We start from the raw sequence: 25,504 nt of genomic DNA, 5'->3' as shown, positions 1-25,504 counted from the left end.
CATTATAAAATTGTACATGTTTCTAGCAACATGCCAGTCATTGTAGCAGTCACATTTGGGTACAAAGCACAAAGGCACATCACAGGAGGAGTACTTCACTGGTGTCTTTGCATGACACTGCCTGCACTTCAGACGACCAGCGGTGCAAGATTTGGTGATGTGCAACGGCCTGTGATGTGCTCTTCGTGGAGCAGGAGATACGGGTCTGGCTGTGGAGTGAGACCCCAACTCTGCCAGCTCCTCAGCAAGGGTCTCTCTGAAAGCCCTCCTCTCTTGATGAGGTGCTGTCCTGCTGCTCCACTTTATGTGGCCCGCATCCAGCTCCCAATCGCTATCTGATTCATTGAGAATAAATAAATGTAATTTACAAAGCTAGACACAACTTTTCCATCTTTTCTGTATTCTATATATATATATATATATATATATATATATATATAGTTTTTCTTTTCGACTGTGTAAATATGTATTATTGTATGTATATTTACTGTAAATACTGTATACTTTGCCAATGTACTATGGAACAAATAGATGGACCTACACCTCCCCCCATGAATTCAGCATTGTAACAAATAGATGGGCCTACCCCTCCCCCACCTCCCCGCATTGTAACAAATAGATGGGCCTACCCCTCCCCCACCTCCCCGCATTGTAACAAATAGACTCTCAAACACAACATATATTCTTATTTTCAACTTATATTTATTGATTTATTTATATATGTATTTCGTGTCCATTTATATATATATATAAATACATATTTACAGTAAATATACAAAACATCTATATAGCATGTCAATAGATCTGAAACAAACAATGAACTAAAACCTCACACACGCACAAACGGTTCAAACACTCACTGAGGAAACACACAACAAAGGGTAATTACAAAATGTGTATTCATTATTCAAACTAAAGCTTATTTATGCGGAATATACAGTAATATATGTTATAAAACACAAGAAAACACTTACTTGTCCAGAGCAATGTCTCATCTCTCCATAAAATTATCCGTATTGTTTTCAGAAATTTCATCTCCAAACTCATCATTTTCACAGTAAATGCCTTCTTATATCACATCCTGGGGTGAAAATCCTGTTTTTCGCGTCCGTTTCACCATATTTAAATCGCCAAATGTGTAAACAGTTCCAAAATAGCTCTCCAGTACTTTTACGCACAGACGCACAAAACACTCCGTAATGGCAAGGCAACATTGCACACACACATTACAGAACCGTGCTCTAATCGTCCCACTAAAGCCGCATATCACTGTTTTCAGAATTTCATTGGCTATACGATGCGTCAGTCATTTCCACTCTTCGATGTAATTGGTTTGATCAGTAAACAAAGGAAAGTGGGTATGCCCTTACATTCGACACAGACAGTGGTTGGCTATTGAAGGCTTTGGACAGGACATGGAAGCTCCTATTGGGTCAAATGAGGTGTCAATCGAAAGGTCAGAGTGCGTGCTTCCATTTTGATACCGGATATAGGAAATGTTTACATCTGAACTGAAGTTATTACCGATAATATGTGAAAGTTTAGGTACAGCTGCCAGGTGCTTTGAAATGATGCAACAAGAGTCTGTGGATATTTATTGATGTAATAATGTGATTTGGACTAAACATTTTACTTGATTTGATCGTTTGGACATTTGACAATGAAACAACACCGTTTTTGTCGGGAAGTTATGGATCAGTGGAATGCTATGAGGCTTCATAGGTGAGTTGCCTAAATTTTGTTATTGGTTGTTTATATGTTGGTGGTCTGACAAAGATATAGATTGTACCTGCTGTTGTGATTGTATCTTAAAATGGTTTATATCAATAGAAAATCAAGAAATGTAGCTTTCCAAAGATATGTGGCATATGTACCAATGTACACACAGCAGTTTTGTTTATCGCATACTTTTATTTTGTACATTTAAGGGCCCGTCCCCGGGCTGTCTCAGTCCATGAAGTTAAAATAAAATGTTATAACCACCATAATAATGCAAGATGATCACATGATGACACAAGATCTTTTAGACCAAGTTCAGGGTCACCCACACAAAGGCAAAACACTATTGCATGTGATAGAGACCAAAGCAGTAACAAGGAGAATGACAAGCAATTCAGTTAATACTCACCTCCCCATTCTTAAATCCAGTATAATTGAATAACTGAATACTGTATTTAATAATCTTTTAAAAGTTGCAAATGTATGTAGCTAATGAAAATCCTTGAAATTATCAAGTTTATTTTGAGACAAAATATTTATTTTCAATATATATATAAAAATACAATAATTGTCCAGTAAGTGAAAGGATATTATTTGGAGTAAAAAGCCCCCTGTTGCAGGGGCTAAAGGCCCCCATTAAACACATCTTTCATAAGTAGCTCGAAAAGATTTGTTATAAAGAATGTTCAAAGTGGGCTCAAATTAAACGGATCCAATCACAATGGAGATTCATTAGTTTATAGAATCCTTGAGATGTAATGAAATGTCAAATATGATTGAAATTAACAGGAAATGTTGCACCATGTTCTGAAGTGATATACTGAATAAGCATGATCTTAATATATTACTTAAAACAGCATCTTGCTGCCTCACAATTATTGGCATTATTTATTTTTTTATTATGTCAAATTTGCACTATAACTGTTGCCCCGTTATTTACCTGATATCTCTATAAACCCCCTCGCACCTTTTTTAAATGTTATTCAAAACAACCTTCTGTTATTATTTCTTTTCACACAAATTATGTTGCTACATCAATATATAAAAAAAATGTGTATATATCGTGATACATTTTGTGACTGAATGTTCAGAACTCTTGCATTTTAGAATGTATCTGTTTCCACATACAGATGCTCATACAAATCCACATTCACGCACAGTGCACTTCCTCATAGCTTGCATCATAGCTTGAGTTGGTGCGGCTATCCGTACGAGGACTCTCCATAGACATAATGATTTTTATACTGTATGAACTATAGATTCTATCCCCTAAACCTAACCCCCAAAAAACTTTCTGTATTTTTACATTTTCAAAAAAACATTGTTTAGTATGTTTTTTTTTAAGCGATTTGAATTATGGGGACACTATAAATGTCCTCATAAACTAAATATATAGCATAATACCCTTGTAATTACCAGTTTGTAACCTAAAAAATCATCCTCGTAAACCACCCAATATGTTGATCACCCATATTGAGATCTCTTTCTTTCAATTGTAAATGTTTGCATAGGCCTAATGGTAAATCTGAGCACAGTATGAGCCATTGTTGAGATATCATCTGAAACTCTAGAAGAGAATCATGTGTGATTACTAGGATTTATATCTCTGAACAAAGATCTGAGAAGCAGGAGAAATTATCTTTCCTCCGGGGGAATGATTTTTGCATATTTATTTCATTAATGTTACTAACCGACATACACAAACATGCAGACACAGCAAAACCAGAAAATCCATTGCTATTCATTGCTGTTGTTGCAACCATGAATGAAACCCATATTAAAAAGACAGGCTTACTTTACTTTAAATAAATAAATAAATACATCTTTAGCAGAAGCCCATAGCAACACCAATGAAATCTCACCTCCTGACTGTGCGCACCAATGACTGAAGCTCAATTATTGCACACTAAAGAGTTCTGTCTAGTGGTTTAACTCTACTGAATATTAATGTCACTGAGCTCTGGATAGACTCCTCATCCCAATGGCATGATATTGCTAGTACATGATTCCACTGGAACATTTATCATATTTATGGGAGTATATATCTCACTGATTTAGATATGAGAATCTGCTATAGACTTTGTGATTTCGGAGATAGCTGGTTGAATGTTTTGCTGCTGAAACCAGTCTGTGCTTACTGAAGTTCGAAGCACTCCACCCAGTGGCTGAAGCTGAAAGTGTTGTTGAACGTATAGGTATGTACGATCTTCAGTTTACAGCTGAAGTTGTCACATGGTGGCACCAAAAGAGTATAGTATATTTAGTTGTAAATGATGTAATATAGTGAAGAGCAATGCAGATTTTATTAACTATACTCTAAACCACATACACCAACCCTAAACATAAAAGTAAGAGGAGTAAAAAAGTTTTTTTTGCAGAGCAAAACTGCAACCTCCGAACCACTTTACTGATTTCTATGGGACCAGAATGCGTGTCTGGAAAAATATTCTGCAGCACTAGAGAGAAAGACGATCACATTTAAACTGATGCAATAATGTCTGATAGTGATGGCACTTGTCAGTAATTCAGCAGAATGGGTTCGATTTCAGGGTACATGAACATTTGTTAGTATTGTGTCCATTTCCTGTAATTCATGGTAAAAGCACAGCAAGAGACACGCCAGATTCACTGGTTTGATTCTTAAAGGGTTAGTTCACCCAAAAATGAAAATTATCCCATAATTTACTCACCCTCAAGCCATCCTAGTTGTATATGACTTTCTTCTTTCAGCCAAACACAATCAGTTATATTAAAAAGAATCCTGGCTCTTCCAAGCTTTATAATGGGAGTGAATGGTACCTTAGATTTTGAAGCCCAAAAAAGCGCATCATCCATCAAAAAAAGTAATCCTTAAGGCTCCAGGCGGTTAATAAAGGCCTTCTGAAGTGAAGCGATGCATTTTTGTAAGAAAAATATCCATATTTATAACTTTATAAACTATAATCACTGACTTCCTGTAACGGCCGTCCGCACGTTCACGAGAGAGTCGAGGTTCTGGCGTATGACGTAGGCGTAAGCTCCGGTGAGAAGTAACAAACTCGGAAGCGCAGAGGATAGAGGAAGCCAGTGAACGTGCGGACAGCCATATACACCTAGGATGTCTTGAGGGTAAGTAAATTATGGGAACATTTTCATTTTTGGGTGAACTAACCCTTTAAGGAACACTTCAACAGTAAAATTTACATTTTAAATACACTTGGATAAAATGTCTGCAAATGCATGAATGTAAATGTTTAATATTTAACAAAGTATGTAAAAACAACTGCAATTCAGTACAGTTCTCCTCTGTTATTTCCGTATTTTCATGAGGGCATATAAAGAAAGAAGAGATTTAACATTCTTACAGGGGAGAGAGAAAAATGAGTCCTTCACTGCAAAAAGACTCTTCAAAAGCAGATGGAAAATGAAATGATAATAAAACCCACTCATTTAGCACACCTAACACCCAGCCTCCCACTGAAACTTTCACACATCCTCACACACCTTTTAACAGTCTCATTATTCAGCTCTAACCAGTCAGCAGTAGCAGCAGCTGAACCAGAGAGGACCCTGGGAAATCATGCTTTCAGGAGACTGTTCCCTCTCCCCTGCTCCATCACTATCCGTCACATAACTCTGACTTTTTCCTCACTTCTCAGACAAGCACAAAGCTTTCTCACAGGCCAAACACTAATTAAAGTAGACACACCCTTACAGGTGTGTATGAGAAATTTGAGAGTATATTTACAAATAATCATTCTCTTTTCCCCTGGATGCCATGACTGGAACAGAGTCAAATCCACAAGTCAAAGCTGCCGCTCTTTACTTCTTTATTTATTTCTGTGTTGACTATGAAGCTATTTGAACACACCAGCACACATATAACAACACTACAGTAAAGCTTTTAGTAAACATAACTCAAAAAGTATCAAGTGTTTTCTCTGTCTGTAATGCACACTATAGAATAATCCCTCAGAATTCAATAAAAAACATTTCTCACATCACCTACAGACAGAGGCCTTTTACCCCGCATACGTTTCATCTTCATTCACCTCTTCACCCACTCTCTCTCTCTCTCTCTCTCTCTCTCTCTCTCTCTCTCTCTCTCTCTCTCTCTCTCTCGTCAAAAGCAGCACAGCTCCTACACACACTTTTTCTTTCAGAACATATTTATTCAAGTGTCAGAGAGTGACACCTTAATTATAGTGGATGTCCCGCAGTCTCAGAGACATTTGCAACTCATTCACAGTCTTTATTTCTCACTGACTGCTGGAAAAGGTCACGGCAAGTGCTCAGCCTTTAATAGTGTTTGTTTATTCTTTAGAATCTTTATTTAAAGTGTCTCATGCGCCGCAGATAGAAACGTCAGCGCTGGCTTTGGTAAAAGAGCTTATGAAAATGGAATATTGGAGGAACACTTGAATGAATGAAAACACACAGATCTATGTATTCACACACACTCTTATGCACATGCAAGAAAACACAGTCCATTTAATGAAGGTCCAAATGACAGACAATTACTTCTTTTCAATGCAGAATCCCCCAAAAAGCTTTTAAAGGAACAGATTCCATCTGTTGTCTGATGCGGTTCAGTGATTTCTTATTTACGCCGTTGACAAAGTCATTTGTCATTTCTAAGCATCCATATGACTCGCTGCCAGTTGCCTGAGAGGAAACGTAAGGGGAAGTTTTTGCATTTAAAAGCTTCTGGGGTCATTGAAATAGTTTCTAGAAATGTCAGAGGAACATAAATGGCTTCATATCCATTGTGAAGGATGGCTTACAAATAAACAGGTTTGTTTCGTTAAAATCTGCATTCAGAGAAAAGAAGCAGGGAGAATTACACTGTCGGCCAAAAGTTTGGAATAATGTTCAGATTTTGGTCTTATGAAAAGAAATTGGTACTTTTATTCACCAAAGTGGCCATAATGTATAAAACTGATCATAATGTATAGTCAGGACATTAATATCGTGAAACATTACTGTTCAAATTTGAAAATAAAATCCAACACTTTGTAGATCCTTTTATTTCTAGCTGTCAGTTTGTCCAGATACTCAGGTGACATTTCACCACACACTTCCTGTAGCACTTGCCATAGATGTGTCTTGTCGGGCACTTCTCATGCACCTTACAGTCTAGCTGATCCCACAAAAGCTCAATGGGGTTTAGATCCATAACACTCTTTTCCAATTATCTGTTTTCCAATGTCTGTGTTTCTTTGCCCACTCTAACCTTTTATTTTTGTTTGCAATTCTTCTCATAAGTCCTGCACCCCTGAGTCTTCTTTTCACTGTTGCACATGAATCTGGTGTTGAGCGGGTAGAATTCAATGAAGCTGTCAGCTGAGGACATGTGAGGCGTCTATTTCTCAAACTAGAGACTCTGATGTACTTATCCTCTTGTTTAGTTGTACATCTGGTCTTCCACATCTCTTTCTGTCCTTGTTAGAGCCAGTTGTCCTTTGTCTTTGAAGGCTTTAGCGTACATGTTAGTATGAAATCTTCAGGTTTTTTTGCAGTTTCAAGCATTGTATATCCTTCATTCCTCAAAACAATGACTGACTGATGAGTTTCTAGAGAAAGCTGTTTCTTTTTTTTTGCCATTTTGACCTAATATTGACCTTAAGACATACCAGTCTATTGCTTAATGTGGCAACTCAAAAACAATCACAAAGACGATGTTAAGACTCATTTAAGGAACCAAATAGCTTTCAGATGTGTTTGATATAATTGCAATTGATTTTATAGTACAAAATAAACAATTTAGCATTATTACACAAGGATTAGGTGTTGGAGAGATGGCTGCTGAAAATGGGGCCTGTCTAGATTTCATCAAATAGTGGTGGTGCTGTTTTTTACATCAGTAATGTCCTGACTATACTTTGTGATCAGTTGAATGCCACTTTGGTGAATTAAAAGTTCCAATTTCCTTCCAAAACAGCAAAATCTGTATATAATTCCAAACTTTTGGCTGCCAGTGTAGCATAATCTGAAAACACTTACTGTCACGATTCCCCGTTGTCTGCTGTTTCTCCCCTGTCACCTGTCCTGAACTAGACTTCCCATTATCCCCAGCCCTCATCACTGCCAGTGTCATTGTTTCCACCTGTGTTTAATTTACTTATCATCATCCTTCTGTATTTAAACCCTGTTGTTTGTTCATTCGTTGTCGGTCGTCTAATGTTAATGTTATGGTTGTCCTTGACTGTGTTCCTGCCTTGCCCTTCGTCGATGTTTTTCATGTTTATGTTTTGTTTTCCCCTCGTCGATGTTTTGTTTGTTCCCTGTGTTGTTTTATTTTTCAGTTATCCTGTTCACCGTTTGTTCCTTCATTAAAGAAAACTGCGTTTAGATCCTCACTCCTCGTCTGCCCTCTTCTGATTCATAACACTTACTTTGAATAACTTGCTTTAATTGCACACTTAAATGGAAAGTTCACCAAAAAATGTTTATTCATTCATCATCTAGTCTTCATGTTGTTGCAAACTCTTGACATTTGTTCATGGAAAAATTGCACAAATGGATGCAAATACACGTTTGATAAGAACGGCACAAATGAGTCAACAACGTGTCAATACTTCCTCTGAAGTCATCCGATCGCTTTGCATGATATTCATGTGAAAAGGGAATTATATAAAATTTGTGCTCAGTTTCTCTCCTTATACTGTATGTTGCACTATACCAAGAAGACCTGGAACATAGCACAAGTTGTATGGACATCTTTAATGTTAGGCCTACCTTTAGGGTGCTTATGTATCCTTTTTAGAGCTTGATACATTTCCAATTTACATATGAAACAGTGACAGAATTTTCCATTTTGAAACTATCCTTTTAATGACATGCGACCAGCTACCTAGCTACAATTCTAAAGATTAAGATCAGAAACACACATTTTAGCCTTAGTATGACAAACAAAACATGCAGGAAATAAGTTAACCATCCTGTGTTGACATAGGGAAGCTGTGGTTTCTGACAGCTAATTTCAACACACCCTAACTGATAAGTGACTGCAGAGACCATGACGAATGTCAAGCACACTTTTTAGTCATGTCCTTTACGCCTTCAGACAGAGAAAGGCTTACCTTAAGTACAGATTGACATTCAGTAACTGAGTCGAGATTGATTTAGGGAGGAATTATACTGTTCTCTATTCCCTTCGAATCTCTATTCTATATTCCTGCATCTAGAGCAGAAAAAGACAGATGAAGAGGCAGAGCTGAGGACCGGTTGTAAAAGTAAAGACGTTTAGGTTGTGAACCGATAAGAGCCGTGCTGCAATTTCTCAGCGTGTTGCAGAGACTCAATCTCTTAATCACCCGCGCTATCAGATCTGCCCAGCTGCTAACAGCGCTAAAAGCCCAGACGCTAGAGGACCAGAAACAGGTTGTTGCAGCCAACATGCAAACTAATGCCAACGAGAGAGAAAGAGAGAGAGAGAGAGAGAGAGATATGTGGGGGTCTTTGGCTGTTAATTGAGGCTGCAGGCAGACTGGGCGCTAATTATTCTAGAAAACATACTGTAGAGGCAATTTGTCAATATCTACTTCTACAAATGACTTCATTGAAGCAGTTCATCTTATGTCTCCTAAAAATTACAGCTGCTGTTTTGTAAATATCCACTTTCTTTAAAGAGATAGTTCACCCTAAAAAGACAATTCTGCCACAATCATGCCATTTGTTCTGTGGAACACAAAGGTAGAAGTTAATGGCTAATGATGTTTGAGAGCTAAGATTTTCAGTGAATACTGACTTAAATATCTAACATGATCAGATAGGAAATTCTTTGCCACTAAAATTCGGATGCGATGTGTCAAATTCCAGACAAGTGCCACAGAAAATCGGCCATGCTGTTTCCTTTGACATCACATCCCTTTTTCTGACTAGCGAGATACCACATTTACAAAGTAGGTGAAAAAGTGCTGTTTTGGTCTTGTTAGGTTTAGGAGTATGTTCATGTAAACCGGACATGCTGTGCCTTTTACATCACACAAAACACAGTTTTGGTCTCATTACTATTATGGTTAGATTTTTTAATATATTAATGTGAATGTAAAACTCAAATATTTCGTTGAAATTATCATTACCTCATGTTTTGAGTTTGCGCAGTGTGTCGCATGAAGGTACGTTAGCGCATGACGGAAATTCGGAAAGCATAGACTAACATTTAGCTGAGAAACCAATTTTCCCATTAGATCACTCTAAAATATCAATCTGTACTTTTATGGTTCTTATAATGCTTTTATGTCCATTATGAAGCTTGATAACCCATAGTCACTATATGCTTTTGTTGACTGGGAAAATTTGCTTAAAGGAATGTTCCAGGTTGAATATAAGTTAAGCTATGTCGACAGCATGTGTGGCATAATGATGAATACCACACCAAAATACCAATTTATTTTGACTTGTCCCTCCTTTTGTTTATAAAACAAAATACAAATTGAGGTTATAGTGAGGCACTTACAATGCCTCGCTGTTTTTTTTTAAAGAAAAGGAGGGGCGAGTCAATTATCATTATTATGTCACTTGTTATAGTTGTCAACTTGTTTTAAACCTGGAATATTCCTTGAATTTCTCTTTTTGTGTTCCACAGAGAATCAAAATCAAACTGACTTGGAAATGAGGGTGAATAAAAAGGCTTTTTGAAGAAAACGATTTTTTAAAAAAGTTGTCATATAGAATGAACATGTTTGCTTTGAGGGCTTTATTTTTCTGCACTGGAATCAGTACACAGTGTAGCACCAAACAACAGACAGCAGATCCAGTCTTCTGATAGCAGCATTCTTTTGAGAGCCTGCAAAAAAGAAAACCATGACATCCAGCAGGTAAGAAGCACCATCACTAGAGGACTTGGAGATTGTTTTATTTTGTTAGATTTTCCCATGTGTACTGCTGTGCATTGGTAAATCAAATGAATAATTAAAAATAACAATTTTATAAAAATACCAGCTCAAAATGTGCTGGTGTTTAATTAAAGAGATCAGCAGGTGACCTGTGTTCAGGAACACCAGAGGAAACAACATGGGAGCAGATCTCATTTGGAGTCCTGTAATTTGGGTTATCTTACACACACACACACACACACACACACACACACACACACACACACACACACACACACACACACACACACACACACACACACACACACACACACACACACACACACACACCCCTGATTTACAATTAGTTGTTGAAAGGACTGAAGTTCTCCACTCTTTAGGGCCCTAAGTTTGAAAATGCATATGCACATAAAAAGATGAGATACATACAGAGCTTTCTCTGGTTGAGAGAAGGCCCAGAGAGCACAGAGCTGTAATCTTGACAAAGAAATTGACTACAATATAAAAATAGTTGATTTGTTTTACATTTTATTTGTTTTTGATCATGAAGTTTTCATAGTTTGGATGAATTTCCAATTATTCTGAAATAGTCATTATAAAGAATCAGTGTGTGTATGTGTGATTGAGAACTCATACACACCATCACTTCACAAAAACACAAGCAGAAACTCAGCATGGCCGATCAAGTTTATTTGATCTGCTTACCAAAGACAATGCCCGCGAACATAAATCAATGAACATTTCCTTCATTATTAGCTAAAATTTATAATGACAACAAACGCCATTGTTACCATAATTATATTTTCTCATCATTATTATTAATAGTATTAGTATCATTATCTTCATATTAAGTGTAATTTTCTTATCTGTTTTGCATTTTAAAACTCAATAACATGACATGATTTCTTAAAAAACATGATGGAGTCATGGGAGTGGATAAGACATCACGTGGCAACAAGGAGTGTAAATCTGTGGAAAGGCTGGTCCGTAAGGCTCCAGAGTCAAAGGTGAGCGTAAAAGTGAACAGTTTGCCCTCATAGGCACTGTTTTCCAATCCGCACGCTTCATACACACACATACGCACGCACACACAAACGCATGATAAAACTGACAATTAAAAAAAACAGTATAAGTCACCTTTAAAAGCACAGTATGGCATTGGAAATTAATAGCTCATGGGTGTAAAAAGGAGAGTCAGTTGGTGACGCGATGGCTTGAGTGGGCGAGAAACAAGTGGAGTGAGGCTAGAGTAAAGGATGCCATCATTGTGCAACGAGGAGGTGAAAGAGCATAAGAGGAAAGAGTAACCGGGTTTATTCCTTTTTTTTCTTGATCGGTTTGGAGTTGATAAAGTCACTTCTTCCAGTTGTATTCTTAAATAAATGTATTCAGTTCCCTTCATTACCCGGAAATTAATTGTAAAGTTCCTAAAGTACAGTGCCTTCCGTTTGTGTTGTCCGAGTTCATCCTCTTCGTTCCTTTATGCTTTTTTCCATTTCTTTTTGTCATCCTCAACCCTGATAGCATTTTCAGAGGGACTTTAGGTCTAAGCACCACGGTAAGGAACTTGTCTAGAACCACGTAAACAACCTCAAGACAACACACACACACATACACTTGTACACGAACACTCTCGCATACCCACACTCACTCACACACACTCAAAGTGCATTCCCATCCAGGTGGTCGGGAGTTTGTTCCAGGGTTTCCTCATTACAGTATATGAGTATGTATATTGTCTCTCTCTACTGCTTCTTAAGCTGTTTGTCTGCCTCTGGGTACGTGGGATACTTCACTGTCTCGATTTTCTCTTTGACTTTATAGGAGGGATAGAGGCCAGTACGGCCTGTTTTGCGGTTGATGCCCTTGGAGTAGCCGTCCCAGTGGTTGCCTGCTACACCGATCACGTCTCCGGGCTCTAGAGGGATGTCGTCGCTGTTACGTGGTTGGTGGGGGTAGATGGCGATCTGGTTGTGGGCATTCTGCCCACCGAAGTAGTAGATGTCATCAAGGGAGTAGAAGAACGAAGAGGCATCCGGGTGGAGAGTCTGCATGATCTCATAGGCCACTCGACACACCTGCACAAGGGAAAAGAAGACAAGCATTCTAGATGATGTTTCCAAGCAGATTATTCATTCATATTTTTGTCCTTACATCAATTCTTATTAAGTTATTTTGATTAGATAATCAAGTGTTCTTAAATGAAGCAAGGGCATGCAAAGAAAAATGTGACTCATATCTTGTGAATAATAATAAACCTTTTTCCTCATTAAACCTCATGTGGTGAAATATATAATAAAATATCTATTTAAAAAAAAATCTATTTATCTAATTCATTCAATCAGGTAAATATATACAATTGAAGTAACAAGTTTTCATACACCTTAGCCAAATACATTTAAAGTAAGTTTTTCACAATTCCTGACAATTAATCGTAGAAAACATTCCCTGTCTTCAGTCAGTTAGGATCACTACTTTATTTTAAGAATGTGAAATGTCAGAATAATAGTAGAGAGAAAAATGCTACATCCAAACATCCACATTCATCAACAATCGACAGGGGAATGGAGAAACAGCAGGGTTTAAATACACAGGAGACATGATGATGACAAACGACAATCAGGTGAGAACAATGACACAAGGCTGGCAGTGATGAGGGCCGGGAATCATGGGAAGTGTAGTTTGTGACGGTAACAAGAAACACGCGGCAGACAACAGGGGATCGTGTCATAACCCCCCCTCAAAGGATCGGATTCCAGACGATCCTAAACAAAAAAATTACAAGAAAGCCCACAAAAACAAAATCGTCCAGGAGTGGAGGGGGGGGCTAGCAGACCAAAAGAGGGCACCAGGGGCAAACAGACAGTCCAGGGGGCACAAGGGGCAAACAGGCAGTCCAAGGGAGTACAGAGGGCAAGAAGGCAGTCCAAGGGGGCACAAAGGGCAAGAAGGCAGTCCAAGGGAGTACAGAGGGCAAGAAGGCAGTCCAAGGGGGCACAGAGGGCAAGAAGGCAGTCCAAGGGGGCACAGGGAGCAGACAGACAGTCCAAGGAGGCACAGGGAGCAGACAGGAAGTCCAAGGAGGCACAGGGTGCAGACAGGCAGTCCACGGGGGCACAGAGGGCAAGAAGGCAGTCTAAGGGGGCACAGGGAGCAGACAGGCAGTCCAAGAAGGCCAAAAGACGGGGACTGGGTCAGGTGGTCTGGGAGGCGGCCACCGGACAGGGACAGGTTTAGGTGGCCTGGGAGCTGGCAACAGAGCAAGGACAGGTTCAGGAGGCCTGGGAGGCGGCCACAGGACAAGGACAGGTTCGGGAGGCCTGGGAGTCGGCCTCAGAAATTGAAGCTCGAGGGGCGGAGCCGAGGAAGGCTCGAGGGGCGGAGACCTGGAAGGCTCAGGAGGCGGAGCCGAGGAAGGATCAAGAGGCGGCTCGGGCTCGCTGACCGTGGCTGGCGTGGGCTCTGAAGCTGCACCCGGGATTGAGAGAGGTGGTTCCTCTGTCGCAAAAGTCTCCACAATGAGCTCCACATACTCCTGCCAGGTGTAGTCTCCGATCTCCGGCAAATCGTAACATCGGTGTTTAGGTACACCGATCCTATAAACGACCTTCAGGAGGTTGTCATCCCAACCGGTGCCGCCGGCCACGCAGGAGAAAAAGTGGGAGAACTCACGAATGTTTAGGTCCATCCGCGTTAGTTCCACGAAGAACGCCGCTGGATCCATTCTTTCGGTTGATTGTTCTGTAACGAAGGCAGGAGGAGGCAGACGAGGGGTGAGGATCCAAGTGCAGATTTTATTGAAAACAAAGTGAAAACAAACAAGACTGTAACAAAGGAAACGTCCACGATGGGAATACAAAACAAAACACGAAAACATCCAAAGGAAACACGGGCTGAAGAAACATCCACGGTGGACAAAGGTAAACAAGACAAACTGGGTAAACATATTAAGACAGCTACATCCAAACATCCACATTCATCAACAATCGACAGGGGAATGGAGAAACAGCAGGGTTTAAATACACAGTAGACATGATGATGACAAACGACAATCAGGTGAGAACAATGACACAAGGCTGGCAGTGATGAGGGCCGGGAATCATGGGAAGTGTAGTTTGTTGATGGTAACAAGAAACACGGGGCAGACAACAGGGGATCGTGACACCTGCCCACAAATTTTTAATCGGATTGTGGTCAGGGCTTTGTGATGGTCACTCCAATACTTCGATTTTGTTGTCCTTAAGCCATTTTTTCACAACTTTGGAGGTATGCTTGGGGTCATTGTCCATTTGGAAGACCCATTTGCAACCAAGCTTTAACTTCCTGGCTGATGTCTTGAGATGTTGCTTCAATATATCCACATAATTTTCCTTTCTCATGATGGCATCTATTTTGGAAAGTGCACCAGTCCCTCCTGCAGCAAAGCACACCCACAACATGATGCTGCCACCCCCATGCTTCACAGTTGGGATGGTGTTCTTCGGCTTGCAAGCCTCACCCTTTTTACTCCAAACGGTTATTATGGACAAACAGTAAAACTTTTGTTTCATTAGACCAGAGGACATTTCTCCAAAATGTAAGATCTTTGTCCCCATGTGCTCTTGCAACTGTAGTCTGGCTTTGTTTATGCCAGTTTTGGAGCAGTGGCTTCTTCCTTGCCTAGCAGCCTTTCAGGTTATGTTTGTATAGGACTTGTTTTAGATATAGATACTTGTCTACCTGTTTCCTCCAGCATCTTCACAAGGTCCTTTACTGTTCTGGGATTGAATTGCACTTTTCGTACCAAACTACATTAATCTCTAGGATACAGATTCCTGAGAGGTATGATGGCTACCTGATCCCATGGTGTTTATACTTAGCGTACAATTTTTTGTATAGATGTGGTAACTTCAGGCGTTTGGAAATTGTTCCCAATGATTAACCAGAACTGTAGAGGTCCACAATTTATTTTCTGAGGTCTTGGCTGATTTATTTTGATTTTCCCAAAATGTCAAGCAAAAAGGCACTGAGTTTGAAGGTAGGCCTTAAAATACATCCACAGCTACACATGCATTTAGGAATTGTTATTCTGTAATCGCTTTTGACCTGAATGAGATCCAAACTGAAAATACCATGGTTACCAAACATAATTCTAAAGTTTGTATCTTTCTGGTGGCTACACAAAGTGGTAATCACTTAATATGCTTAAAACAGCAGCAATTCTTTAATATCTGTCAAAGATTCAATGTCATAAACTTTGCAAGCTTTGGCAAACCTAATAAAGTTTAAGACTAGTTCTTTTGAGGTTTTCATTTTAGCATTCTGGTAATTTTTAACCAAAATTTTGTTACCTGATTAACCTGATAAAAACCTACACATCTGTTTAACAAGAGTTGCCTAAAGCAACTTGCACGGCAGCCAGTCAGAATTTATTTTATTGTTATATCTGCTGCAATATGTATCATACTTGCAGTGAATGGTCTGTGGGCATTCCATCGACATGCTATATAAAACTGAGATTAACCTTTAGCATTGAGCAAATTTAAATATCCCTGAAACTTCCTTCTCTTAACTGTAATGTAGTGTTATAAAAGTACAGCAACTACAACATATGGCAAAGCAAAATCAATGATCAATCACATTTTAATTAACCCATATCCATAACACATTTTGATATAATTAAAATTGTATTACTATTAATATCCATGTTGAGATAAATGATAACATTTTCTAAAACTCCACCCCACCAATGAATATGTATTTTCTAAATTCCTGCTTTGTAATAAAAAAATAAAACATTGATTTTGAATTAATTATTTTATTAACATACTCATTGTAATGGTTTATAAATAGACCACTGAAAAACCCATATCTGCACACACACACTGACCACTTATCTGAATAGACTATTAGCAGAGCTCATCCCACTGTGTTTCATTGAATCTCAACATGTTGAATACAGTGTTTTTCAGCTCACCACTCTTAAAACTCATCCTCTTGAGGACAAGAATCTAGATATTCATAGATTTCTAGGGCAAAAATGATAATTTGTAGCATTTTATTTGATTGCCTCTTAGTTTCTTCAGATATTTTTTTTAGTACATACAATTGTGGTTCGTGGATTTTGAGCTGACAGCGACCATGCAACCAGCGAGCAGCACAGAGCTCACATTAATTAAAGAGATCACACAGCACATTAACTCAACCCTGAAAACATGTCCATGGCCAGGCGCTTATGTTTGAGCGCTTAAGATTTTGCAAAAGCAAAGTAGACAAGACTAATCATCCTGATCTCACATAAAAATCAGCAAGTGTGTGCCGATTTTATTTTAGCCAAAATCGGTATACGTTGACCGAATTTGAAAACACTGCCCCCAGAGGCTAAAGCAATAAGTGTTTCAGAGCATATAAAGAAGTGTGACATCCATTTATATCCAGGAGAGGTCGCCAGAAGTCAGTTGTAAAATGAACTGTTTTCAGCTTAACAGGGTGTAAAACAGTGAAGAGAAACGCCCGTTTCACACATACTCCGTTTGCAGTGCGTATGCGGTGCGTATGCAGTGCGTATTTTTTTCCGTTCCCATGTTAACAGGTTAGAGCTTTTACACTGCACGCGGATGCAGTCCGTCGATCCGTTCCAGTTGCGGTGCGTATATCGTTTATGGACTGAGTCTATTTTTGCTGTGCTGCACCGCAGTGAATTAAAGTGACAGCGCATTGTTCACATTAAAATAGACATATATTGTCAAGAAACTGTAATAATTTCATCATATACGCATAATTTCAGTTAATGTGTTCTACAGTTACTAAATTACAGGGTCAAGAAAAACAAAAAGTATGATTATAGTCACAAAAGTTGCAAAATGGCATCATATATGATTCGATGGACGCTACGATACGTTGTGGTTTGCCTTGTGATTTGCCTTGTGATGTCTGCTCCAACCAGAGAAAGAACATTATCCATCTGTTCGGCACTCATCCGAAAGTACTTTAGGTGCCGGTCACTGTAAAGTCGAGTTCTGAGACAAGCACCAAACTGTCTCCTGCCTCGTTTGACTGAGTGAACCCAAATGCATCTCGTTCTTCTCCTTCTTAGCAAAAGATATAGCGCGATAATTTTTCTTCTGTCAACAACTCGAACTACACGTAAAACAAAGAATCACAATGATTAAAATTAATTTTCATACTGTTTCAATGTCTTAATGTCAAAGTTAACGTTTGGATTTAAAATCAAAATTACTAATACATTTTTGATTTTGTGGCACACAGAAACTGCGGATCAGTAGCGCACTGTAAACGCAGCATATGTGAAAGCACTATAGCACGTGATGTAAGATCTTTGTCCCCATGTGCTCTTGCAACTGTAGTCTGGCTTTGTTTATGCCAGTTTTGGAGCAGTGGCTTCTTCCTTGCCTAGCAGCCTTTCAGGTTATGTTTGTATAGGACTTGTTTTAGATATAGATACTTGTCTACCTGTTTCCTCCAGCATCTTCACAAGGTCCTTTACTGTTCTGGGATTGAATTGCACTTTTCGTACCAAACTACATTAATCTCTAGGATACAGATTCCTGAGAGGTATGATGGCTACCTGATCCCATGGTGTTTATACTTGCGTACAATTTTTTGTATAGATGTGGTAACTTCAGGCGTTTGGAAATTGTTCCCAATGATTAACCAGAACTGTAGAGGTCCACAATTTATTTTCTGAGGTCTTGGCTGATTTATTTTGATTTTCCCAAAATGTCAAGCAAAAAGGCACTGAGTTTGAAGGTAGGCCTTAAAATACATCCACAGCTACACATGCATTTAGGAATTGTTATTCTGTAATCGCTTTTGACCTGAATGAGATCCAAACTGAAAATACCATGGTTACCAAACATAATTCTAAAGTTTGTATCTTTCTGGTGGCTACACAAAGTGGTAATCACTTAATATGCTTAAAACAGCAGCAATTCTTTAATATCTGTCAAAGATTCAATGTCATAAACTTTGCAAGCTTTGGCAAACCTAATAAAGTTTAAGACTAGTTCTTTTGAGGTTTTCATTTTAGCATTCTGGTAATTTTTAACCAAAATTTTGTTACCTGATTAACCTGATAAAAAACCTACACATCTGTTTAACAAGAGTTGCCTAAAGCAACTTGCACGGCAGCCAGTCAGAATTTATTTTATTGTTATATCTGCTGCAATATGTATCATACTTGCAGTGAATGGTCTGTGGGCATTCCATCGACATGCTATATAAAACTGAGATTAACCTTTAGCATTGAGCAAATTTAAATATCCCTGAAACTTCCTTCTCTTAACTGTAATGTAGTGTTATAAAAGTACAGCAACTACAACATATGGCAAAGCAAAATCAATGATCAATCACATTTTAATTAACCCATATCCATAACACATTTTGATATAATTAAAATTGTATTACTATTAATATCCATGTTGAGATAAATGATAACATTTTCTAAAACTCCACCCCACCAATGAATATGTATTTTCTAAATTCCTGCTTTGTAATAAAAAAATAAAACATTGATTTTGAATTAATTATTTTATTAACATACTCATTGTAATGGTTTATAAATAGACCACTGAAAAACCCATATCTGCACACACACACTGACCACTTATCTGAATAGACTATTAGCAGAGCTCATCCCACTGTGTTTCATTGAATCTCAACATGTTGAATACAGTGTTTTTCAGCTCACCACTCTTAAAACTCATCCTCTTGAGGACAAGAATCTAGATATTCATAGATTTCTAGGGCAAAAATGATAATTTTTTTTTAGCATTTGAAGCATTTTATTTGATTGCCTCTTAGTTTCTTCAGATATTTTTTTTAGTACATACAATTGTGGTTCGTGGATTTTGAGCGCGGCCGCGACCACGCAACCAGCGAGCAGCACAGAGCTCACATTAATTAAAGAGATCACACAGCACATTAACTCAACCCTGAAAACATGTCCATGGCCAGGCGCTTATGTTTGAGCGCTTAAGATTTTGCAAAAGCAAAGTAGACAAGACTAATCATCCTGATCTCACATAAAAATCAGCAAGTGTGTGCCGATTTTATTTTAGCCAAAATCGGTATACGTTGACCGAATTTGAAAACACTGCCCCCAGAGGCTAAAGCAATAAGTGTTTCAGAGCATATAAAGAAGTGTGACATCCATTTATATCCAGGAGAGGTCGCCAGAAGTCAGTTGTAAAATGAACTGTTTTCAGCTTAACAGGGTGTAAAACAGTGAAGAGAAACGCCCGTTTCACACATACTCCGTTTGCAGTGCGTATGCGGTGCGTATGCAGTGCGTATTTTTTTCCGTTCCCATGTTAACAGGTTAGAGCTTTTACACTGCACGCGGATGCAGTCCGTCGATCCGTTCCAGTTGCGGTGCGTATATCGTTTGCGGACTGAGTCTATTTTTGCTGTGCTGCACCGCAGTGAATTAAAGTGACAGCGCATTGTTCACATTAAAATAGACATATATTGTCAAGAAACTGTAATAATTTCATCATATACGCATAATTTCAGTTAATGTGTTCTACAGTTACTAAATTACAGGGTCAAGAAAAACAAAAAAGTATGATTATAGTCACAAAAGTTGCAAAATGGCATCATATATGATTCGATGGACGCACGATACGTTGTGGTTTGCCTTGTGATTTGCCTTGTGATGTCTGCTCCAACCAGAGAAAGAACATTATCCATCTGTTCGGCACTCATCCGAAAGTACTTTAGGTGCCGGTCACTGTAAAGTCGAAGTTCTGAGACAAGCACCAAACTGTCTCCTGCCTCGTTTGACTGAGTGAACCCAAATGCATCTCGTTCTTCTCCTTCTTAGCAAAAGATATAGCGCGATAATTTTTCTTCTGTCAACAACTCGAACTACACGTAAAACAAAGAATCACAATGATTAAAATTAATTTTCATACTGTTTCAATGTCTTAATGTCAAAGTTAACGTTTGGATTTAAAATCAAAATTACTAATACATTTTTGATTTTGTGGCACACAGAAACTGCGGATCAGTAGCGCACTGTAAACGCAGCATATGTGAAAGCACTATAGCACGTGCTGCTCCTGTACCGCATACTCACCGCATACGCAACGCATTTGCACCGCAAACGGAGTATGTGTGAAATGGGCGAAATGCTTATTTTATTTAATCTACACCCAACCAAAACCCAAATCTAACCCTAACCATTAGTAGAGACTAAATGCAATGTTCAGGATAAAATACATTATGCTTGTGATCTTTTATACAAACGTGTTTACTTCCTCGTTTCAATGGGAATTGAACTGTGGTGTCCCATGCAACTGATGAAACGTGCTACCAGTTGTGCCACAAGGGAAAGTAATTGTTGTTGAGCAGATCCTAGGGTACCGGAACGTTTGGAAACAGCATGCCGACTTCACGTGTGATCATGTTGGACTAATTGTAGGCCTAATACATTGACTCAATGTGCATGTTTTGTTATTTTTTATTGCAAAGCTCTTAATAGGCATCACACTTAACTCTTTCCCCACCAAACACGGAATTTTCCGGGTTTTATGAAAAAACACTTCCCCGCCAAACACAGAATTTTCCGGGTATCCGTGTTTTAGGTGGTATACGGTAAGGAAGACCCGCGCGCATGTTTTGAAAGAGTACGCAACTCTTTGATCAAAGAAACAGACTGCGATCGTCTCAAACGTGAAGTGGAACACCATACTAATACTAAAGCACTTGTTTGATAAAAATGCCTTTTTCTCAGCTTTTTGTCCGAAATGTTGTTTTTGACAAAACCTACCTCTGTTCAAGTGGCTATAAAAAAAGAACAAATGAAGATAAAATAAAATCTTTTTTTTTTGCCTAAAAGCAGAGGCTCAGATCTTTATTTTGATATATAGCATCTTCATATATTCATGGAAAAAAATATTCTGCGGGCCATTAAAATTTAGCGAAAATCGTCAAAAACCCTGGCGGTGGCTGGCAACTTTTTTTTAAAAACGCTGGTGGGGAAAGAGTTAAGGATTTTCTAATATTCAATAGCCTATTCCATATTCAACTGAGGGTGATACAATGTTTGTTTGAGTATGCTTGGCATCCTCAAGCACCCTGTAGAACCAGGCCTGGATTTACCCACCCCTAAAACTGTGGTTGGTGGACAAGAATTTCTGTCGAAAGTCAAAGTTTAACACTGCAAGACAATTAAAACCAGACATCATGTCTAGCTTGAAAACACCAAATGTCAAAAAAGTCAGCTTGCCATTTCAGAGTCAACCCCAAAGTCACATTTCACATATTGTGGAGAATACGAGTCTATCCATAAACATCTGAAGCTTTTCCAAATTACCCCAAACACTAGAGCAAATCCACAAAGAATAGTTTAAAAAAACAAAAAGAAGAAAATGAGGGTATGGAACAGTCAAGTCTTAACCCCATAGAAATGCTGTGGGAGGTTTGGGCAGTACATGCAAGAAAACCCACAATCATCACACGGTTAGAATTCTGCACAGAGAAGAGGACAAGAAGTCCATGTAGAGAGACAAACAGAACAAAAGCTTCTAGAAGAAGTGGGTCAAGCTGTACCTGTGAGGAAAAGGTGCACACCAGGAAGTTGGTCCTAGAGAGGAAGTGAATATCCAGGATGACTCCTCTCAGAGAGTTTTCAGTGTAGCGGTTGTGTAGCCCAGCCGACCATGAAATAGAATTATCACTTATAAATTCATAATCAGGATACCTGCGTAAACAAATACAAACATTTGGTTTAAAAGCTCTCCTGACTGCACACACTTGGCTCTGTTCCAAACCCCAGTGAGCCGTCTACCTATACAACATTTTTAGGCATCATAAGCACTTTCCTGATGAGAAGTGTTTTGTAAACAGCAGGCAGAATTTTGGCCAAATTCTGACATGTAACCTTTGCAGATCTCAGAATGCACTACAGCAGCAGTGGACATTTTTTTCTCTGGATGAAGTTGTCAATTGTAAATTTTGACATTTTATTCAGTAATAAAAAGTATGGTTAGAAAATTATTCCATCTAATTAAACTACTTATTTTGTGTTTATTAGTGTATCGAGCCATTAGCTTAGCAAACTCTAAGCTCACAACTGACTACTGTAATCAATTGAGAGAGTTTGTCAAGTTAATGGTTTGTTAATGAATTGCTGCCCTCAGACAGACTTTTAATTCATCACTTGTTAGGTTCCATTTCAGTTAAGATGCTGCTTTAGGACTTGGTCAAATGCAACCTAACACGGTAACATTTCCAATTGGAATCTGTGTGATCTGGAATTCTGACTGATGGACTCAAACAGTGTTCCACACAAGATGTCATACATGTCTGGGACAAGCGTTAACGATGAGAGAATTTTCATTTTTATGTGAGCCATCCCTTTAAACATCCACAGCGACATGCTCACTCACTTAGACTTGGCCTCCTGCAGTAGCGAAGGGTCATCGGTGGCAAGGTAAACACGTTTCTTATCCACGTGCATTCGCTGGGCCAGGCTCTGGAAGTGGTCCTCTACGTGCACCATGTACTCTTCTATGGGGTGGAACGCTGCCTCTGTCCCCACCTTATCTGTCCGCCGCACATGCACCCTGGAGAGATGAGCAACACCTGGGTCAGACTGATTGTGTGTGTGTGTCCGTGCGAGAAATGGACTCAAGGTCAACAAAGAACATGAAAATTACAGGCCAGCAAAATAAAAATTTCCATCTATTTCTTAAAACATGTTGAAAGGTTTTATACTTGGGGTGCTGATTTCTAAAAATGCCATCCATTATGTGCCTGGGTGTTAGTGGAGGGAGGGACGGCTGAATGAAAAGATGAGAGAGACAGTAAGAAAGGTATGTGTGTGTGGGAGACAGACAGAGGAAGAAGGCTGAGAGTGGTTGGGTTCCCAGTAGAGAGCAAAGTGGGTGTAAGTGAAAATTGATTGTTGGAGAGGCGCTGGTTTGAGTGAAACCTCTCTTTCTCTCTCGTCTATCTCTCCTTCTCTCTCTCAGTGACTCCTGTAAGACTGGCTGAGTGTTATAGTATATGCCCTTATACACTGCCGGAAGACAAAAGTGTCTATGCGGCCTATATCTGGGGTTCACATCATTGCGCTTAAACACACACACACACACACACACACACACACACACACACACACACACTTTTCTATCTTTGTGGTGACAATGTACAGACCGATAACCGATATGCAGAACCGATTTTTAATACATTAAATTAAATTTTTATTTCATCATTATTTAAAAAGAATGCAAAAAATGTATATTACACTGATAATCACATACCAGGTTTTTTTTTATATATAATAACTATAACAACAATAATAATAGACAAAATAATTTGACAACATCTGATTTCAAACGGCAAACATAAATAAATGACAAGGGAGTCTACCAACATTGCATGAATGTAATCTTCCATTTTACATTTGTAAAAGGTTTAGGTGTTGTTTAATAGGCTAAAAGCAAATATTTTGCTGGAATAAGTATACATTCTCAGGAAAGTGAATAACAATAAATAAATTACTATGATTACAGAGTCCATCCCGAACGGCATCAGAATTATTAATAATGTTTTGTTGGCCTCTATAGCAGCTGCCTCATGAAACACCTGCTGACAAAGCTGACATTTTTTGTTTTACAGTGAGGAGTGTGTCTACATTCTATCTTGTGGCAAAAGACACACAAATTCATTAATGTTCTCAATGTCACCGACACAAAGTATGAGTATTTTGCCCCATGAATGTCTACGTGTTAACGCAAAATTTAAATTGAACTTTAAATTGAACGGTGTCACGAGATCATTAATTCCCTGAGAGCTGTAATCATGTAGATGATGATTCATAGCGATATAAAGTTTAATAGTAAATGCTAATATAATTTAGTGAATTTTAAACAAGTGGATCTTGTAAAAAGCTGCGCTGGCATTTGATGGCCATTCTGACATACTGCCAGTCATTCCACTGGATTATGAGCATCTACAAGACTAATGAGCACTGCCAACAGAGAATTAAATTAAACACGCACTCATCCGAGGCTCTTCAAGTTGATTAATGTGAATTAATGTTACGTCTTTGGAGCTTTGCAGGATTTGTCTTTACATGAGTTCATCTCAGTTTCTTCAGTGCTTAAACTACGCACCAAGCATTTATGTAACACATCTCACAAGAGCATGAATAGCATGAAAAAAAATAATTATTAATTCAAGCAATACCTTGCAACAGCAAGTTACTTTACATGTGGACAACAACCACCATTGTTTCCTCTCATACACACTTCTGCAATGTCCATCTTGCATGCAGTTTCAGAAATTCCCGCCAGATAGCGGCAGTTATCGGTGGATCCGATATTACAAAAAGAAAAATGCTTGAATATCAGAATAAAATATCGGAAAATAAGATTATTGGATAGCTAAACACCTATCCCTCACAGAAACCTTGTTCTATCGGGAAGACACGCAGGCTTGAGTGAAGTTTGAGATGCCATTTATTTGATAGATGTAAAACGGGAGGTGATGTCTCTCTCTTTGGCGTAGGCCCCATCCGGCAGTCCGAGGTAGTTGTCCCCAGAACCATCATGTCCTGCCGGAGATAGGAGTCATGGGCAAGGAGCCTACCCCCTTGTGGGACAGGGCTCAACTGGTGGTGGTGGTGGGGAGGTGGAGGTTGCAGTGTTAGCACACCGAAACAGCAATGTGATACATTGTGAGCGGACTTATAAAGCATTGGCTTACGTGCAGTTGGCTAGGAGTTACCCAGCTAATGATGTGATGATGTGCACCTGCTGGTCTTCCCACTAAAACTATGCTCCACTTCCATTTCCATTTTTACATTTTCATTAAAACATATTTTAGTATCGATTTAGAGCCATTTTCCTCATGTTCCGTTGGCTGGTTCCCACAATGTCAGAGATTTCAGGTATTACTATCCTTGACGTAGGTAAAAACATGCTCCACGTACTGTACAAACACACACTATACTTTGA

The 25,504-nt window shown here is 38.9% G+C and overlaps 1 protein-coding gene and 1 long non-coding RNA gene across 3 annotated transcripts in view; one reads left to right on the top strand and one right to left on the bottom strand.

Annotated features, from left to right (window-relative positions):
- The first annotated feature begins 1,530 nt into the window (after window positions 1-1,530).
- Window positions 1,531-10,859, top strand: LOC127662545 (uncharacterized). Its single transcript, XR_007972897.1, has 2 exons — window positions 1,531-1,722; window positions 10,289-10,859. It is a non-coding gene; the product is annotated as an uncharacterized LOC127662545 (long non-coding RNA).
- Window positions 10,860-10,966: 107 nt separating this feature from the next.
- Window positions 10,967-25,504, bottom strand: part of LOC127662542 (alpha-(1,6)-fucosyltransferase-like) — a 181,728-nt gene continuing 167,190 nt past the window's right edge. For both annotated transcript variants that reach the window (XM_052153765.1, XM_052153764.1), the window contains 3 exons: window positions 22,931-23,107; window positions 22,092-22,242; window positions 10,967-12,616 (listed from right to left, as the gene is read on the bottom strand). In XM_052153765.1, the coding sequence (XP_052009725.1) occupies window positions 12,284-12,616; window positions 22,092-22,242; window positions 22,931-23,107 (661 nt within the window). In that variant the 3' untranslated portion in view covers window positions 10,967-12,283. The remainder of the gene's footprint in view (window positions 12,617-22,091; window positions 22,243-22,930; window positions 23,108-25,504) is intronic.

Source organism: Xyrauchen texanus, chromosome 22 (assembly GCF_025860055.1).
Source record: "Xyrauchen texanus isolate HMW12.3.18 chromosome 22, RBS_HiC_50CHRs, whole genome shotgun sequence".
NCBI lineage: Eukaryota > Metazoa > Chordata > Actinopteri > Cypriniformes > Catostomidae > Xyrauchen > Xyrauchen texanus.
Note: the sequence above shows the minus strand (reverse complement) of the source record. Positions and strands in the feature narration are given on the sequence as shown.